Source organism: Cnephaeus nilssonii (genome assembly GCF_951640355.1).
Source record: "Cnephaeus nilssonii genome assembly, chromosome: 21".
In the NCBI taxonomy this organism is placed as follows: Eukaryota; Metazoa; Chordata; class Mammalia; order Chiroptera; family Vespertilionidae; genus Cnephaeus; species Cnephaeus nilssonii.
Window position 1 is genome coordinate 15,457,363 of NC_137092.1, and position 18,606 is coordinate 15,475,968.

An 18,606-nucleotide genomic window follows, 5' to 3' on the forward strand; every position below is an offset into this window, starting at 1 on the left:
TTTGTTTTTTTACTTCAAAATAAGATATGTGCAGTGTGCATAGGAATTTGTTCATAGTTTTTTTTAAACTACAGTCCGGCCCTCCAACCGTCTGAGGGACAGGGAACTGGCCCCCTGTTTAAAAAGTTTGAGGACCCCTGGGATAGAGTGTTTCCTCCGCCAGCTCTGACCCCGCCCGCTCTGACCCCCCCAGCTCTGACCCCCCCAGCTCTGACCCCGCCCGCTCTGACCCCCCCAGCTCTGAGCCCCCCAGCTCTGACCCCACCCGCTCTGACCCCCCCAGCTCTGACCCCCCCAGCTCTGACCCCGCCCGCTCTGACCCCCCCAGCTCTGAGCCCCCCAGCTCTGAGCCCCCCAGCTCTGAGCCCCCCAGCTCTGACCCCCCCAGCTCTGACCCCGCCCGCTCTGACCCCCCCAGCTCTGAGCCCCCCAGCTCTGAGCCCCCCAGCTCTGACCCCGCCCGCTCTGACCCCCCCAGCTCTGAGCCCCCCAGCTCTGACCCCCCCAGCTCTGACCCCGCCAGCTCTGACCCCCCCAGCTCTGACCCCGCCCGCTCTGACCCCGCCAGCTCTGAGCCCCCCAGCTCTGACCCCCCCAGCTCTGACCCCGCCAGCTCTGACCCCCCCAGCTCTGACCCCGCCCGCTCTGACCCCGCCCGCTCTGAGCCCCCCAGCTCTGACCCCCCCAGCTCTGACCCGCCGGCTCTGACCCTGCCGGCTCTGATCCACCAGCTCTGAGCCCGTGGAACCTCAGGGCCTTGACCACCATGCCCCGGGCAGTTATCAAGGGCTCCTCAGCAGAATGCATATTTGTGTTCCCGGGCTCCTCCTCCCTGCCCCCCACTATGTCCTGGTCTTCCCCTATCACCCCAGGATCAGCACAGTGACCCCGGCCAGCCCAGGAGGGCCAGGCCACGTGGAGAGAAAGGCACACCAGCGCTCAATGGCAGCCAACTCCCCGCCTCCCCAGGCCTCCAGCTGTGGGTTCCCCGGGTCCCTAGGATAAAGCCCTGGGGTCAGCGCACCTCCTGTCTCACAGGTGGGGATAAAAAGGAGGGAGGAGGCTCAGAGAGGTTACAGAACTTGCTCAGGTCCCACGCGGGGACTCGAACCCAGCTCTCTCCCGGTTCCCTCCAGAGGCCCGCTCTGGCACGCCCCGCGGTGCCCAGTGCTTAACACGCAGGCTGACCTCAGCGAGCATCTGGGGAAGCGGGAAGTAAGCCATTTTCTGGATCTCCTGCCCACAGGGACAGGCCAGAGCAGGCTCCTGCCCGCCCGGGAGGAGTCCCACCAAGGCCCTCGGGTCCCTTCTAGAGCCCACCACCTCCCTGTCCCCTCGCCTTCCCCCACGCCTGGGCCCTGGTGCTGGAAGGAGCACCCCCCCCCCCCCCCCCCGTGCCTTCCTGACCCTTCTCTGGACGCCCTGCCTCTGCTCGCCTTCCTTTCTTCCCAGGGCAGCTGGGCCCCAACCCCGATCACACCACCCCCTTTCTGAGCCTCGGTCTCCCCATCTAGTGGGGGGAGCGGAGGGAGGAGTCATTCCTGCCTTTGCCCACGTCGCCGGGTACAGGAGTCTGTAAAGATGAAATAGTCCGTGATAAAACACACAGCTGGAAAAGCGGGAAGGTCATAAAACGTTACACCAGGGCTCGGGATTCCGGGCTGGCCGTAACCGGGCATAAACTGGCCTCCCAGAGACACTGCCCATAAAAGGCACAGGGCCCGGGCGGGGTGTGAGAAGCGTGCTTGCTCCCGGGGTGACTTTTTTTTTCTTCATTTGTGGTCTTCTAGTTTCCTGATCATTGATTTCTTCTGTAATCAGGGAAAAGTTATATAGAAGGAATGCTTCTGCAACAGAAGCATCTAAACTCCTGCTCTGGCCCTGACCGGTTTGGCTCAGTGGATGGAGCGTCGGCCTGCGGACTCAAGGGTCCCAGGTTCGATTCCGGTCAAGGGCATGTACCTTGGTTGTGGGCACATCCCCAGTAGGGGGTGTGCAGGAGGCAGCTGATCGATGTTTCTCTCTCATCGATGTTTCTAACTATCCCTCTCCCTTCCTCTCTGTAAAAAATCAATAAAATATATTTAAAAAAAGAAAAAGAAAAGATTTTCCTTACCAGATTAAAAAAAAAAAAAATGGCTTGCCTGGCGGGTGTGGCTCAGTGCTTGAGTGTTGACCTATGAACCAGGAGGTCACTGTTCCATTCCCAGTCAGGACACATGCCCGGGTTGCAGGCTCCATCCCCCGTGGGGGGCGTGCAGGAGGCAGCTGATCAGTGATTCTCTCTCATCATTGATGTTTCTCTCTCTCTCGCCCTCTCCCTTCCTCTCTGAAATCAGCGTTTTTAAAAACACACTTAACGGAGCCTTATGAGGAGACCTTGTGCCTCCACCCTTCTCTCTGTGACTCCATTAGCCAGAGGGGCTGACAGAGGCACTGGGTCTTTGACAACAGGTGGAGCCGCTGTCCCACTTCCGGAATGCTTTGCTGGGGTGGGGGGGGGGGTGGTTTGTGGGGGAATAGAACCTTGTTTAAACTGCTGCCAGTTGGGTATTCTGCTACTTGCAGCCAAAATCATTTCAATTTGACACAGTGACCCACATGACACTCTTCATTTCTCCTTCCCAGGTCTGCTCCTCCATTTCCTGTCTGTAAGGGCCACTCTGCCCACCAAGCCTCCCACGCCCTCCCCTCCTTCTGGCCCCGGCTCAGGTCCCATGCAGCTCCGGTTCACATCTCCTCTGCTCTCCCTGCCTCTGCCACTCCTCAGCTGCAGGCCCTCCTCCCTCCTCCCTCCTCCCTCCTCCCTCCTCCCTCCTCCCTCCTCCCTCCTCCCTCCTTCCTCCTCCCTCCCACCAGAGCTCCTGCAGCTCAGGCCCCAAGTCCCTCTACCTCTGAGCTCCCTCCTCTACCCACATGCTGTTACCCACAGTGACTTTTCTAAAATACACACCTGATCATGTTTCTCATTGAAGCATCTATGGCAGGGGTCCTCAAACTTTTTAAACAGGGGGCCAGTTCACTGTCCCTCAGACCGTTGGAGGGCCGGACTATAGTTTAAAAAAAACTATGAACAAATTCCTATGCACACCGCACATATCTTATTTTGAAGTAAAAAAACAAAACAGCAAAAACACCCGCATGTGGCCCGCGGGCCGTAGTTTGAGGACGCCTGCTCTATGGGCTACAGGCTAATATTCAAAATCCTGCGCGTAGCACTCAAGCCCCTTGGCAGCATGGCCCCAAACCACCTTCTGCTCTCCTCGGCGGCCACTCCTCCCCGGACCTATTCTGTAAGTTTAGCTGCTTCAGAGTGTTCACTGCACAAACTCTCACCCCTGTAGCTTTGTTCTCTGCTCCCTCACCCTTGGATGTGAATGCCTCCTTATCCCCAAATGTTTCCTCTTCTGCGAAGCCCTCCTCACCACAAATAAACATCCCTTCCTCCCTGAGCCCACAGCCTGTTGTTCCACTTACACCACTATTACAATTCTTATCTGATATCCTAATGATATATTTGCCAGTAAACTAGATTCCTTTAGGGCAAGGATCTATTTCAGAGTCCCCAGTGCCTCCCAGTACAGTGTTTAACATGAGCAATTAATTTTATTTATTTCATTTTTTTTTTAGAGAGAGAGGAAGGGAGAAGGATAGAAGAGAGAGAAGCACTGATGAGAGAGAAACATCATCGATCGGCTGCCTCCTGCAAGCCTCCTTCTGGGGATTGAGCCCGAAGCCCAGGCATGTGCCCTGACCTTCGATCTCTGGGTTCCTGGATTGACGCTCAACCACTGGGCCACACCAACTGGGCAATGAGTCCATTTTTGGTGGAAGAGGCAGCAGTACAAAACCCCTCCTGGAACACAGTCCCATCCTCCTTCCCTCGGCCTCTCCCTCCTCCTCCCACTTCCCAGCCTGTCCAAACTCCTCTTCCCTGCGTGGACTCCCAGGGGAGGAATCCCACCCTCTTCCATGGAATCACGAGTTGCATGTGTGTGAGCGGGAACAGATCCATGAGGTTCTGGTCACTTTAGGCCTCAGTAAAAGAGCTGGACGAGTTAGTAGCCAAAAGAATCTGGCTTTAGCTTGGCAACATCCAAAGCACTTTCCCACATTGTGAAATTCTCCAGAATCTAGACAAGCCCATGCCCGGATTTCATCTAAAACGTAAGCTCCATGACAGCTGGGACCTCTCCTAGTGTCCTCCTCGAAGCCCCCAGCCCCAGTTCGGAGTCCAGTCCAGATTGCGTGCTCCATAAATACTTGTTGAATGAAAGTCAACCTCAGGTTTATTTCTAGGTTCTAAGAACCAGTCAACTCAAGTGTTCAGCAACTGTAGATAGCCTGAGGGTGTGTGTGGCTGTGTGTATTTATATCTACCCTGCCTCATTACAATGGCAAAGTCTGAAACACTCAATGGAACGTTATGCTGCCATTGAAGATATTGTTTAGCCCGGCCTGCATGGCTCAGTGGTTGAGCACTGAACTATGAACCGGGTGGTCACTGGTTCAATTCCCGGTCAGGGCACATGCCCAGGTTACTGGCTCCATCCCCAGTGGAGGGCATGCAGGAGACAGCTAATCAATAATGATGCTGTCTCATCATTGATGTTTCTATCTCCCTCTCTCTTCCTCTCTGAAATCAATAAAAATATTTTTAAATATTGTTTGTAAATATATATAAATTTTTTAATAATATATTTTTATTGATTTCAGAGAGGAAGGGAGAAGGAAAGAGAGAGATAGAAACATCAATGATGAGTGAGAATCATTGATCAGCTGCCTCCTGCACACTCCCCACTGGGGATCGATCCCGCAACCCAGGCACGTGCCCCTGACCAGAATGCAACCCGGGACCTTTCAGTCCACAGGCCAACGCTCTATGCACTGAGCCAAGCTGGCTAGGGCTATAAATATATGTAAATTATTTACAGCCCTGGCCAAGTGGTTTAACTGGTTGGGCTGTCATCCGATACACAAAAGGTTTTGGACTGGGCACCTATGGACGGTAACTGATCAATGTTTCTCTCTCACATCAATGTTTCTCTCTCCCTGCCTCTCTCTCTAAAAATCAATAAAAACGTATCCTCAGGCAAGGATTTAAAAGAAAATTACTAAAAACAATGTTGTTTACAAAGAGTTTGCAACATGAAAAATGTCTTCTGTCATAAAGTTAAAGGAGAAAACAAAAGTGCACGATAGGAATGTGTGATATTTATCACACTATGTAAAAACAAGCAACCCCCCACCCCACCCCCAAATCTCACAAGCAAAACGCTGGCTGGAAAGGGATGATGATGTTAACAGTGGTTGATGGCTCCTCCTCCCCTTTATTCTCCTGTTCTCTCTTTTTTTTTCCTTTTTTCTTTTTTTTGTTTTGTTTTGTTAATCCTCACCCAAAGATATTTTTCCCATTGATTTTTAGACATAGTGGAAGGGAGGAGGGAACACAGAGAGAAACATCAATGTGAGAGAGACACATCGATAGATTACCTCCCCAACTCGCCCCGCCTGCCGTGCCTTTGACCAGAATGGAACCTGGGACCCTTCAGTCCAAGGGCCAGAGCTCCAACCACTGGGCCAAACCAGCTCGGGCTCCTGTTCTCTCTCTCTCTCTCTTTTTAATTTTATTTATTTATTTTTTTAGAGAAAGGAGAGGGGGGGAGAGAGAGAGAGAAAGAGAGAGAGAGAGGGAGAGACTGATTTGTTGTTCCGGTCATTCATGCATTTGTTGATTGCCTCTTGTATGTGCCTGACTGGGGACCAAACCCACAACCTTGGCATATCAGGATGATACTCAAACCAACTGAGCTACTCGGCCAGGGCGCCTGCTCTCTCTTGTCCGACTTTACACACGTCCTATATAATAAAAAAGCTAATATGCAAATTGTCCCCTTCACCGGAAGTTCGACCAGGGGGCAGGCGGGCCAGCCAACCTCCCATCCCCGCCCTGCCCTATAGGCCTGATGCGGCGGCCGGCCGGACCCCACCTGTGCCCGAATTCCTGCACCAGGCCTCTAGTTATTAATAAAGTGGGAAATATACACACTTAACCAATAAAGTGGGAAACATACACTTTATTTTTCAAAATGACATTGAGGGAATGGCACAGAGGCTCAGGCCTCCCCACCCCTATGCCACTGTCTAAAGATACCCTCAGGGGCTGGGCCAGGTTAGCAGGCGCCCCAGGACGCTGTGGCTCTGCCACCCCAACCACAGGGCGCTCAGGAAAGGAGCAGCAATCAAGTAGCTCTGCCAGGTCCAGACTGGACAGGGCGCCTCCAGGCGGGCAGTGCCCCCAGAGGTGGACAGTGTGTCCCTCCAGAGGTCGGGCCTCCTGCCAGACACTCAGAGGGTTAATCCTGTCTCAGAAATTCACAGAGAGGCCCAGGAGGGGAATTTCCCAGACAGGCAGACAGACAGACACCTCAGACCGCTCCCGCCACTAAGCACAGATGTTTGCCTGGGGGTGGTGAGAGCCTTCACAGGCGCACCAGTTTGCGGTGAGAGGGAGCCCAAAGCCAGAGGCGAGACCCGCCTGGGCAGGCCGGGGGCTGCGGTGGGGGAGGGAACGGGATGGGTTGGTCTTCAGGTCTCTGGGCATCTCTCCTGTTGTCTGGGTCACGCAGTGCCTGCAACTCTCCTCTGCGTCCAGCAGGCGTCGCAGCGGCTCTGGAGTGTGGCTCTGCAGTCGGTGCTGTGACGCTTCAGCCAAGTTTGTTGTATAAATAGTGGTTTGTCTGTTTCCCCTACCGGTCCCCAGGCTCCCCAAGGGCAGGGATTTTATCTTAGTCGCCGCCTTACCTTCGTTGCTAATGACAACACCCGGCCCCTAATGGGTGCCCCATTAGGTCTGAAAAACGACCCCCCAACTCAAAAATATATGCCTAGAAGAGTAATGAGATCAAAGCCCGAAGTGAGACTGTTGGGGAAAGCGCCAAGCCGGGGAAGGAGGCTCCGGGTTCCGTTCGTGCTTCCAGTTCCCCCACACACACCTTTTTTCCACCGGCTCGCCCCAGCCCTAGACGCAGGCAGGGCGGGGAACGGACGTGGCCCCGGCGGCTGGGGCGGAGCGAGCCCGAACCTGCCCGACCTAGCAGCGCAGCCCAGGGACCCGACGCGTTCCCGCCCTGCAGTCCCAGCAATCAGAGAAAAGGGGGGACGTGCCCCAAACCATCTCCTCCAGGGGGCACCCTGGGCTACCCTCTCCTTAGGGCTACCACCACTCTCTCCCCTCCTGAACCCCTCTCCCGTGTCTTTTCAGAGCACTAAGTGGGTAGAGGTGCCTTAACCAAACAGTGATGTCACCCACTCAACAACCCTTTATTGACCAGCTACTATGTGCTAAGTGCTGTGCCAGGCGTTGGCCATGCAGCAGAGAACCCAAACACCCTGCCCTCGTGGAGCCTGGATTCCGTGGGACACAGACTAAGGGACGGGACAATCTGTCGTTGGACACGTGGGAGGCCGACACCCAGGTGACCTCCCAGGTGAGTAAAAAGCGCGTGAGGCGCCGCCCTGGAGATGGTCCGCCGGTAGACTTCGGCCCCGGCCGGAGGGGCGGGCTTCGGGTCGGGTAGAACGTCGGGCTGGGCACGTCTCCTGGGGCAGGAGCCAGCCCGGGGGTGGAGGCGGGGGGAGGGGGGGAAGGCGCGCAAAGCTCGGTCTAGACCTTAGTAGGCAATGGGTAAATATTTACGGTCCGCACGGCACGTCGTACCGCACGCAACGTGCGCCCCGAGGGTGGGGGCGGGGAGCCAGCCTGGGCCCTCCTCCGCCCCAGGCCCCTCCCCACGGGGTCAGTGCCGGACCAGCCTGGGCGTCCCGGCCCCGAGTAATTACAGGGGCTGTCGCCAGCCCTGGCCGTAAAAGAGAAGGATGAAACGGCTTGGGAACCGGGGAAGAGGGGCCCGCGCCGGCCGGGGGGGGGGGGGGGGGGGGGAGGGCCGGAGCCTGCGGCTTCCCGCGCTGCGCAGCTGCGTGGAGGGCTGGCCCGGGGTGCGCACACACTCCAACACCTACCGGGGGCGCGCGCACGAGCCGCCAGGCACACCGCACTCGGCCCTTCCACGCCAGACACTCCAGCCCGAACACCTGCCCGTCCGTTCCTCCCCGCGGGCTGGGAGGCACTCCCCCCACCCGCCAGGGGCTCCCCTCCATACCACAGTAGACCCTTGCGAGGAGCGCCCCCCACCCCCCAGCGAATTCCAGTGCGTTTGTTTACAGGGCGCGGGGAAGGGGGCCGAGCTGGGTTCTGGAGCCTGAGAATTAGGAGACCCAACTGCCCAGCCCCGGGACGCCACGTAAACACTCCTGCCCCCGACCCTGCCCCCCATACCCCGCCGGCCTGTGCACTTTCCCTTCCTCTTCATACAACATTAGCAAACACATCCAAGTTTCACACGCTTCCCCACCCCAGACGCAGCTGGGACAGATTCAAATGCTTTCACACTTGCACAACATCACAGGGAGCTGACATGCCAGATGCACATGTGTGGTTAGTCACTCTTCATGCTCAGATTCTCAGTCCATATTCAAAGCCCATTCGCGCGGTGCACACGTATGTGCGCACACACACGCTATTAGCGTCCTTGGGCGCACTAGAAACACAGCCCTCCCCCACCTATCGCGGGCCCAGGCTGCGTCTGTCCCTCTCACAGGCACCGAGGTGCTCCCTAACCCCAGCCACACACGTTACACACTTGGTCACTCAGGGTCACACTTTATTCCCGGCATCTAGGCGATGACACAATCTCCCGAACAAAGACAACATTGACAAACCCAACAAAAACAAACAGCCGCGTATTTGAGGAGGGGCAGCTGAGCGCAGCCCGGGATGGGGGGGGCGGGGAGAGTGTGGGAACGCAGGGAGCTGGGAGTGGGCGCTCGGGAATGGTGCGGGACCTATCAACAACCTTGCACCCGGCAAGAGCCGGGTCTCGCCCCCGCGTGTGTGCAGAGCTGCTGGTCCCCCTCTCCCGCACGCGGCTCTGCCGGGGGACACAGACCCACCACCCCGAGCAGGCCCACAGAGCGGCCCACAGACCCACAAGTGAGCGAACACGCAGCTCGTGGCGGATCTGCCCAGGCGGAGTCGCGCGCTCCGCTCCCCTCGCCGGCGCTCCCCTCCTCCACCTCCCCAGTCCCCAGGCCCCAGGGCAGCAGCGCGCCGGGCGGGGCGGGGGGCGGGGCGGGGTGTCGGGCGGCGCTGGCCCAAAAGGCGGAGTCCGGAGGCGCTGGAGCCAAATCTGGGAGCCCTGTGCCGACTGCGAAATCTGTTGAGTGCTGTGCCGACTGCGCCGGGGAGAAAGCCAGCGGGAACCCGGAGCCTGACGAGCCCCTCGCCCCCGCCCGGCCTGGACAGGCCCCGCGATATGGAGTTCCTCTGGGCCCCTCTCTTGGGTCTCTGCTACAGTCTGGCCGCTGCCGACCGCCACACCGTCTTCTGGAACAGTTCAAACCCCAAGTAAGCCCCGAGTCCCCGGCCCACAAGGGCGTCCGGTTGGCACTGCCCCTGCACCCCAGTCTAACTGTTCCAGCCAGCCCCCGACTGGAGTCTTGGGGTGGCGACCGAGGCGGGTGGGATTCCTTTAATGTTATTCCCCTCACTTCTCCCCCAGAACTGGAAGGAGGCCACCCCAGGGTAGGAACCTGCCTGTGTCTGCTTTCTATTTCTATGTCTGCCCCTCCTGTCCTTCCCTGGGGCACCCCTACTTCTCCGAAGGGAGGCACCCATGCTGAGCAGACCCTGCCTCCCTCCCGCACGGACCACCCTCCCTGGCCACCCGGGCCCTTGTGGTCGGTCCCTCCACCACCAAGCTTGGATCCCTCTCCTGGTCTGTGCTTGGGCATCTGCCCACACTGACAGGCACCTGGTATGACATCAGGAGGGAGCAGAATGCTCGCTGTAACCCTAGAAGCACCTCTCCGGAGGGGCCTGGGCTGCGGCCATGGACGGTCATTCTGTGTCTAAGGTGATGGTGGGAAGTTCCCCACCGAGGGATCTTTAGAGATGACAGGAGCGAGGCACGCGCTGTGGGTGAGCAGGCTAAGGTAGTCATCTGTTTATGAGGCTCCAGTAGTAAAACGAGAGAGATGGGGGAGGGAGGTCATGGGAAAGGTTCAGAAGGGATGGAAGGGGTTAAGAGGTTACCGAGGGCTCTGGGCAGAAAGGAGTTAATTCCTCCGGGGCAGTTTTAGGGCTGCGAGGCAAATGGTACTGGACTGGAGACGCTCCCTGGGACCCTTTGTTCTTGCCCTTGAGTTTTCTGAAGTTCTGGGAACAATATCTGTGGAGGAACAGGAGAGGCGGGGTAGGGAGGAGAATGGAGAGGAGGGCTGAGCAGCTCGGGGTCAGGAAAAGCACTACACTCAGCTGGGCCACCCCCGGCCCCCTCATAAAGACACTGTGCCAGCTTCCTCGGGCCCCGCAGCGGCATTGCTTGGTGAGAGGGTCTGTGTCCGTGGCCTGTTGGGTGAGAGCAGCTAGCTGCCAACCCCAGAGGGCAGGACCCTCTTGCCCCTGGTTTAAAAAGGGCAGCCCAGTCAGCCCTCCCCCACCCCGCTCCTTGCTGTCTGCGCTTTGCTGTCTGCTCTTTGCTTCCTTGACCAAATCTTGCCCTAGTGGGAGAGAGCAAAGTCCCTGTTTATGCCCATGCCAGGTGTTGGCTGGAGGAGGAGGAGGGGACAGGAAGCTGTGAGTAGGGAGGGGGTGACCCTGGCCTTTTCCGTTCCCAAGCTCCCAGGTTTCCTCTCTTTCAGGAAGGAGCCTCTTCCTTGCCCCTTTCCCCGCCTTCCCTGACGCCACTGCCCCCCTTTCCCAGATGGGAGAGCAAGAGTCAAAAGGGTCCTAAGTGGCGCAGACTGTACCCCAGGAAGGGGGTGATGGGTGCCCCCACTAAGCAGAGCTCTGCCCTGTTCCATCTGGCCACATGCACACCTACCATACCCGGGACTGAAGAGAAGCCAGCCCAGATGGGAGTGCACAGGCAGCCAAGCGAGGCCCAGCTGAGGCCAAAGATGAGGTGGCAGGGAGCTAGGCGGGTGCGAGCCTGGCACAGTGACTCAGGGGAGTGAGCATCCATCGGCCCTGGGACCTTGGAGGGGGCAGCGTGGGATGAAGGGTGGTGCTCCTGCGAGCTGGGCACTGGCCTCCTTGGTACTGGAGGGGCAAGTACCCTGCCCATTCAGTCCTGCCGGCCCCCTTTGCCTGGGGGAGGGTGCCATCCTGGGGTCCACATTGGACAGGGTAAATTTTCACAGACTCTCGTGAATGCTGGGGAGGGTGGCAGAGGTGGATGAGGAATGAGTCAGTGCCCTTCACTGGAATGGGGGAAGGATGCCAGGCCCAGAGCTGAAATACCTGTTCTGAAATGGCTTCTATGTTTATCTCTCCAGAGAGGAATTTTAAAAGCCTCTCTCTCTCTCTCTCCCTGCCTCCCTCCCAGCCTCTCTCACTCTCCTTCTCCTCTCCAGGGTGGGGGAGGGGGCCTGCTAAGCCTCGCTTGAGAACTGACACAGCCACCCGCAAGGCCAGGCCTCTTCGGGGTCCTGCTGACTGGGCAGTGGGTGCCCACCTCCAAGGCCTTGGCCTAATTCCCGACACTCCTCCCACCACCCATACTCAGGGCTTTGGTTTGTAGCAAGTTGGCAGCCAGCTCTGCTGAGTGTCTCGCTGACAGTGCTTAGGGGAATTCAGAGAAGCTGACCAGCTTGGAGAGGGAGGTGAGAGGCACTTTCCCCCTTACAGGACCCCACCCAGGCTGGAGCCAGGTGTCTGGAGCTGGGGGGAGGGACTGGTGGGCAGTCAGGCTGGAGCCTGTGGAGCCTGGAGGGAGTGGGCTGGGGGAGGGGAGCTGGCTCCACCTTGGGAGGAGAGGCAACCTCAGATCTGAGAACTCCCGCATTTCTGGAGCTCCCCTCGCAGCTGATTGTGTGGCTTTTGCAGATAAAGGGACAATGGTGGTGTGGGTGCTTGGAGAAAAGTGGACAAGGAGACCTGAGCATCATTTTAAGTAGCTAGAAGGAGGGATTCGAGGGGAATGAATGAAGTGATGAAAGTGATTGAACTTAAAGGATTCGGGCATTATCTGTGGGCCTGGGTGTACTGGAGGTTTGGGGGGAAATGAAGCTGAGAAATAGGAGATATATGCAGTGGGTCAGGGCGGGAAATGAAAGGAGTGAGAAATGAAGACATCCATATGTTGGGCTGGTGCTAGCCTAAAGAGGAAGGGTGACTTGGATCCTGAGGATAGAATGGGCCGGTGGGGTCTCAGACTGGGTCCAATAGCATTTAAAGGAACACACACCTGGTATAAATTTGGGGAAATATTTATGGGTAGAAGAGAATGATGAGTGAGCTAAGGAAATATTTAGCAGCCCATCCTTGGGTATAGGTCAGGGGGTAATGGGAAGTGCTTTGTTGCCTAAAAGACACTGAGTGGATGCTATTTGTTGGGTTATAGGACACAAGGATGGTGGAGGGGTGTTTGGAAATGGTGGAAAGATATTTAAGAGACCAAGATCAGTAACTATTGGGAGTTGAGATTGTCAAAACATCTGTGTGGGGGTCCAGTGTGAAATGTGAGGGGGTCGTGTAAACATTCGGAGACTCAAGGCTCCGGTCTGGCTTCTGAGTGACTGCTTGCTTCCTTCCCCTCCGCGCATGCCCAGGTTCCGGAATGAGGACTACACCGTACACGTGCAGCTGAATGACTACCTGGACATCATCTGTCCGCATTATGAGGATGACTCTGTGGCGGCCACTGCCATGGAGCAGTATACACTCTACCTGGTGGAGCTCGAGCAGTACCAGCTGTGCCAGCCCCAGTCCAAGGAGCAGGTCCGCTGGCAGTGCAACCACCCCAGTGCCAGGCATGGCCCGGAGAAACTGTCCGAGAAGTTCCTGCGCTTCACACCCTTTACCCTGGGCAAGGAGTTCAAAGAGGGACACAGCTACTACTACATCTGTGAGTGCCCGGGCGGCATGTAAAGGTGCACATACCGGGCACGCGGCTGGCGCGGTGCAGGTGCCCAGGTGCCCGCTTGGTGGGGAGTCAAGCCGCAGAGGGCCTCTCCAGTCCTGGATTCTGTTGTCATTCGTTCACATTACAGTGTGGAGTGAGCTTCTCCTGAGCTTGGCCCCATGGTCTCAAAGATAAACACTACAGGGTCCCTGTCCTCCAGGACGCTGGGAAGAGACACACACAGGGTAACAGGCCATTAGAACAGTATGCCATGGTAGACATGAACACAGGGGCCCCGGAGGGATGAGCTGGGTACCAGGTTAGCGGGGCTCAGAGAAGGCTTCCTGGTTTCCCAGAGCTTGGGACAAGCAGAGGAGCTGGCCATGCGTAAGGGGACACGTGCAAAGGGAACATGACATCTTCAGGGAACTCCGTATGGCTGGAGTAGGAGGGACACTTTCAAGTGGGGAAATGTGAGCTTGGAGAGATGGACGGGGCGATCACAGGGACCTAAAAGGCTGAGGAGTTTATCCTGAGGGCACTGGGAGATTTTAGGAGTGATGAGGTCAGCTTTGTGTAGAATGCGTGCAGGCCTCACCCTTTCAGTGGTGCCTAGGCCGGGGGAGTACAGAATATCCGGGTAAGGGGACTAGACCGCGCAGGCCTCGCCCAACTTCCAGCTGGGAGGAGGGAAGGATGGACTGTGGGGAGGGGACAGTGGCATGTTCTTTTCACCACCATCTCCAAAGCCAAGGGTTAGTCCAAAGAAAGGAGGTTGGGCTGAACATGGGGCAGGAAGTGGGCAAAAACCTAAGGAAGGTAAGAATCAAAGCTGAGAGGGAGGAAAGGGACTCAAATGAGCAGGGACGGAGAAAGGAGGGCCAGAGAGGCATGTGCACTTCTGTTCCCTTCCCCTTCCTTAATCCTGTGTGGGTTTATCTTGCAGCCAAACCCATCCACCACGCAGAAGACCGGTGCTTGAGGTTGAAGGTGACTGTCAATGGCAAAACCAGTGAGTGTCAGGGGCCTGTGAACCTCCTTCCTCCCTCCCTAATTCTGGGCCTGGCCTAACGACCTGGGATGGTGGGGCGTTCCACGGCCCGGCCCACCCAGCACCCCCACTCCTATCTCCCTCGTATGGTACCTGATCTATGGCCACCTCTGTGTTTTAGCTCACAGTCCTCAGGCCCATGACAATCCACAGGAAAAGAGGCTTGCAGCTGGTAGGTCGCTGGGGCCAACAGGGGGGTCTGCTTGAGGAGGTTGGGGACAGGAGGTAGCTCCTGTGCTAGGCAGGGACTGGGGGGACCTTGCTGGGCTGAGGGCTAGTGGCAGAAGGTGGGGCTGCTCACCCGAGCGCCTTTGCCCTCCCACCTTGCAGATGACCCAGAGGTGCAGGTTCTCCACAGCATCGGTCACAGTGCTGCCCCCCGCCTCTTCCCGTTCGCCTGGGCTGTGCTGCTCGTGCCGCTCCTGCTGCTGCAAACCCTGTGACGCTGGATGCCACGTCCAGCCTAAGGACTGGAACAGGGCTGAGAAGGCAGAGGCAGGCACCCTCACCTGTCCTGAGGCACAGCCCCAGTGCTGGGAACCTCTCCCACCAAATGCACAAGCTGCCACCCGGCAGCCTCAAAACGGGTCAGTATTAAGGGTTTCAACCCACGGGAGGTCGGCAAGCCTGGGAGTGCCATCCCTGCCTCCACCTCAGAAGGACAGAAGGACAGACAAAGCGGGACAGTTCTCACCCTGCCTGCCATTCCAGCCCTTAAACTGAAACAAAAACGAAGCTGTGCAGCTATGGACTCTTAAGAAGCGCGCGGTGGGAGCTGAGCTGGAAGGGACCCGGGGTCATGTGGGAGGACACTGAACTTGGCAAAGATGCCCCTTCCACAGAGAGCCAGGATGCCAGGATGGACTGAAGGAAGAGCAGGAGCGTGCTGCCTGCGAGCCGGGATAGGAGAGGCAGAATGCTTGGGCGGCCCCAGCCGCTGCCACCTGTGGAGCTGCCACGGAGAGATTTGTAGCCAGCCCTGCACCCTCTATCCTGGGGCAGCACCCCAAAGCTGTGCCAGCAGGGGGGCTGTGCCCACCTTTTCCTGGAGTGTAGCTGTGAGGGCAGGGCCCACTTGTACATATGCTGTGTGTCTGATTTCTAAAACTGGAATTTTTTTATACATTCTTTGTCTAAAAATAAAAATGTGTGTGTTTTTGGACTTGCTTTTCTGCCCCTCCATACCAACTTATAACCATGGAGTCCCTGCCGTGGAGGATACCAGTAGCAACCGGGCTTGAATGTATTTCCCTCTCTAGAAGACTACATACCCCTCACCAAAGTGGGGTATTTCCTCCTCAGGGTTGTTGGGGACGGGAGTGTTCCCCACACAGCCTCCCGGGTTCTAGGCTGCCCCCACTCTGGAAGTTCTTCCTGTCAAACCTGTGCCCATCCCCGCCTGGCAGTGCGGGCTGTGGGCTGTGGCATGCCGGGCAGGTACTCAAGCAGCGGAGTGAGTCAGGGCAGCCTCCCTCCGGGAACCCAGCGGAGGCGGGCGCCCCGCCCGCAGCCCCACCGACCGAGATTTGTGGGAACCTGGGAGGGAGCGTTCCCAGCAGCAAGTCAGGGTTGGACTAGGGGGGGTCAACATATGGGTTTTAGGGGACCGGCCAGGTTGGTGGTGTGGCCGACGGGAGAGGGCACCCGACAGGACCCGTGATTCCTGGCAACCCCTGTTGTCTAGGGCAGAGACGGGGAAGGCTCCAGCCGACGGGAAGCCGCCCGAACCCTGGGCCGCGGAGGTTCCGATCCGGAGCTCTGGGTGGGAAGCGCGCTGAAGTCCGGTTGGGTGCAGCCAGCTTTGGTTGTGCGGTGACCACGCGGGCCCGCGGGAGAGCGGAGCCTGGGGCCCGGGTGACCGAGGGGTGCGCGGAAGGTGGGCAGCGCCGGGGGCCGGGGACGCGGGCCGACCGAGACCGGGAGGGCGACGTCAGGACCGGGAACCACGCGAGCGGGCGACCGGCCAGGGGGCGGGGCCTGAGTTCCCGCCCTCCGTCCGAGGCCGGGTTCCGGTTCAGTTTCCGGGGGACGGGGAGGGGCGGGGCCCCACGTCCGCGCCCGGCGCCCAAAGGCCTGCCCTCCGCGCGCGCCGCAGCCGACTCGGGGAGGGATGGAGGCGGGCGCCGCGGACACGCTCCTCTCCGGGGTCTGCGTGGTCTTCACCCTCGGCATGTTCTCCACCGGCCTGTGAGCGCGGCCGGGGCGGGCGAGGGCAGGACCAGGAAGCCAGGAAAGGAGCGAGAGGGGACGTGGCTGCAGCCCCGCGCTGCGTCCGGAACCTGGGGTCAAAGTGGAAACGGGTCGAGGGGACCGGGGCACCAGGGCGAGGCAGGTCGTTTGACTCGAAGGCCAGGGAGCTGAGGGCGGAAGCGGGGGTCTGCCGCTGTCCGGGGAGGATGGTAGGCTTTGGGGGATCTCCCTCCCCCTCTCACCCCTGCCTTCGGGGCGCTATTGCAGCTCGGACCTCAGGCACATGTGGATGACCCGGAGAGTGGACAATGTCCAGTTCCTGCCCTTTCTCACCACGGATGTCAAGTGAGAGGGGTGACGGCTGCGGCGGGAAAGACTGTCTGGCGCGGGGGGGGGGGGGGGGGGACCCTTAAGAGGCCCACATTCAACCCCTCGGCGAATGTCCCTCCCCTCCATCCTGCAGCAACCTGAGCTGGCTGAGCTATGGGACCTTGAAGGGAGATGGGACCCTAATCGTCGTCAACGCGGTGGGCGCGGTGCTCCAGACCCTGTACATCCTGGTGTATCTGCACTACTGCCCTCGGAAGGTAGAGGCCCTCCCTGCACCCACCTCCCTGCCACCCTGCCTCGCTGGCAGGACAGAGTGCTTCCTGGAGGACTGGACAAGCTGGCACTGCCACCTTTTCCTAGAAGGCCCCTCCAGCATTGCAGCCCTCCTTCCTCCACGGAGCCAGCCTTCCGAGCCTCACGCATCGCCCCTCACGCTGGCAAGGCTGGTAGCTCTGCCCGCCCCGATGGTGCCTTGCGGCTCCACAAACTGAGGGAAAGGGCTTTTGTCTCCCATAGTTCCTTCAGAACCAGGGCCAGTGGCTGAGAATGAGATGATTAGCTGTTTCCCCATTCAGTCACACAAGCATTTATTCAGCTCCTCTTGTGCATACCAAACTCACAAAAAAGATCTTTCCCTCCCCTAGCCATCTCCAGTGCTGTGGGTGGCTCGGGTCACTGGTGGGAAAAAGGCTGTGACCAGTGCAATCCCGGAGGCCCAGACAAAGGCTGGCTCCCCCGCGGGAGCATGGGAAAGGCAGGAAGGATTAATTCCGGCGGGGGAGTCAGCGAGGCCCCTGGCACATCCAGGAGCCAGGCTGTCCTCTCCCCTGCAGGGGGCCGAGCTCCTGCAGACTGCAGCCCTGCTGGGGGTCCTTCTCTTGGGTTTTGGCTACTTTTGGCTCCTGGTGCCCAACATGGAGGCCAGGCTTCAGCAGCTGGGCCTCTTCTGCAGTGTCTTCACCATCAGTATGTACCTCTCACCACTGACTGACTTGGTGAGTGGGCGTGGGAGTGTCCCGGGAGGTGGGGGGGAGATAAGAAGGGTCAGGCTCCCATAGCCAGAGACTGTAGCTTACCCTCCAGAGGAGAGGAAGATTCCAGGCCTGGAAGGAGACAGGGCCATAGAGGTGGGTGAGGGGAAGGCAGGAGGGGAAGGTTGGGCAGCGGAAGGGCGGGGAGGATATTTGCCCTATTTTCTGAGGAAATTATTAGGCAAGGTGGGAGCCTTCCTGTGTATCTGGACAAGGAGCGTCTTTCCTCCTTTCCCACAGGCCAGAGTGATTCAGACCAAGTCAACCCAACGTCTCTCCTTCTCACTGACCATTGCCACCCTCCTCACCTCCGCCTCCTGGACTCTCTATGGGTTCCGACTCAGAGACCCCTACATCATGGTAAGCAGCAGCGCAGGGAGCGGGTGACGGGGTGTACGGCGGAAAATCAACTCCTCTCCTCACCGCGGCCCTTGTGATTTCAGGTGCCCAACATTCCGGGAATCCTCACTAGCTTCATTCGCCTCTGGCTTTTCTGGAAGTACCCTCAGGAGCAAGACAGGAACTACCAACTCCTACAAACCTGAGGCAGTTCACCTGACCACCTTCATGCCAACCTGTGACCAAAGAGGTTCAGACCAACCTGTTTCAACTGTTCCTGCTGACCACTGCACGGGTGCCAGGGGTTATGGGGAAAAGAGACAACTTTGAGAATCTGGGGACCAAAGAAAGAGCTTTACTTAGAAGAGTGGGGTGGGACCTGGGAGATGAAGCACTTATTTTTTAGAGATTATATTTTTTAATTTGGGGGTTGTGGTGAAATCTTTAGAGTGTGCCTTAAAATAAACTGTTCCCCATCCCTGTCCATCAAGGCTCATTCTCTATGCAGTGATTCTCAACCTGCCGGGTTTGGTGAAGGGTAGAGTTGTACTGTCTGATTGAGTTATGCTTGGGCTGGTAGGCTTAGATCAGAAAAGGTATCTAGCCGAAACCGGTTTGGCTCAGTGGATAGAGCGTCGGTCTGCGGACTGAAAGGTCCCAGGTTCGATTCCGGTCAAGGGCATGTACATTGGTTGCGGGC

General features: G+C 58.1%; 2 protein-coding genes across 5 annotated transcripts; both read left to right on the forward strand.

The window, feature by feature from the left end:
• The first annotated feature begins 7,927 nt into the window (after positions 1-7,927).
• EFNA1 (ephrin A1) lies at positions 7,928-15,178 on the forward strand. The gene is made up of 5 exons (XM_079761005.1): positions 7,928-9,466; positions 12,673-12,968; positions 13,912-13,977; positions 14,138-14,188; positions 14,347-15,178. The coding sequence occupies exons 1-5, from the start codon at positions 9,375-9,377 to the stop codon at positions 14,457-14,459; spliced, it is 618 nt and encodes a 205-aa protein (XP_079617131.1). The 5' UTR covers positions 7,928-9,374; the 3' UTR covers positions 14,460-15,178.
• A 467-nt stretch (positions 15,179-15,645) lies between these two features.
• SLC50A1 (solute carrier family 50 member 1) lies at positions 15,646-18,392 on the forward strand. 4 transcript variants are annotated; one of them, XM_079761003.1, is made up of 6 exons: positions 15,646-16,184; positions 16,474-16,551; positions 16,670-16,793; positions 17,370-17,531; positions 17,808-17,927; positions 18,011-18,392. In XM_079761003.1, exons 2-6 carry the CDS (start codon positions 16,490-16,492, stop codon positions 18,110-18,112), a joined length of 570 nt encoding a protein of 189 aa, XP_079617129.1. In that variant the 5' UTR covers positions 15,646-16,184; positions 16,474-16,489; the 3' UTR covers positions 18,113-18,392. The 4 variants fall into 4 exon arrangements, with proteins under 4 accessions (XP_079617129.1, XP_079617127.1, XP_079617128.1 ...); XM_079761001.1 differs by having other exon boundaries at positions 16,020-16,203; XM_079761002.1 differs by lacking the exon at positions 15,646-16,184 and adding an exon at positions 16,228-16,348.
• The last annotated feature ends 214 nt before the right edge of the window (positions 18,393-18,606 follow it).

Excerpts from the sequence above, each read along its gene's own strand:
- EFNA1 (XM_079761005.1), top strand. The coding sequence starts at position 9,375 with ATGGAGTTCCTCTGGGCCCCTCTCTTGGGTCTCTGCTACAGTCTGGCC. Across the intron at positions 13,978-14,137 it reads GACTGTCAATGGCAAAACCA|CTCACAGTCCTCAGGCCCAT; the intron begins GTGAGTGTCAGG and ends TCTGTGTTTTAG. Across the intron at positions 14,189-14,346 it reads GGAAAAGAGGCTTGCAGCTG|ATGACCCAGAGGTGCAGGTT; the intron begins GTAGGTCGCTGG and ends CCCACCTTGCAG.
- SLC50A1 (XM_079761001.1), top strand. The coding sequence starts at position 16,127 with ATGGAGGCGGGCGCCGCGGACACGCTCCTCTCCGGGGTCTGCGTGGTC. Across the intron at positions 16,794-17,369 it reads TGCACTACTGCCCTCGGAAG|GGGGCCGAGCTCCTGCAGAC; the intron begins GTAGAGGCCCTC and ends TCTCCCCTGCAG. Across the intron at positions 17,532-17,807 it reads TCTCACCACTGACTGACTTG|GCCAGAGTGATTCAGACCAA; the intron begins GTGAGTGGGCGT and ends CCTTTCCCACAG.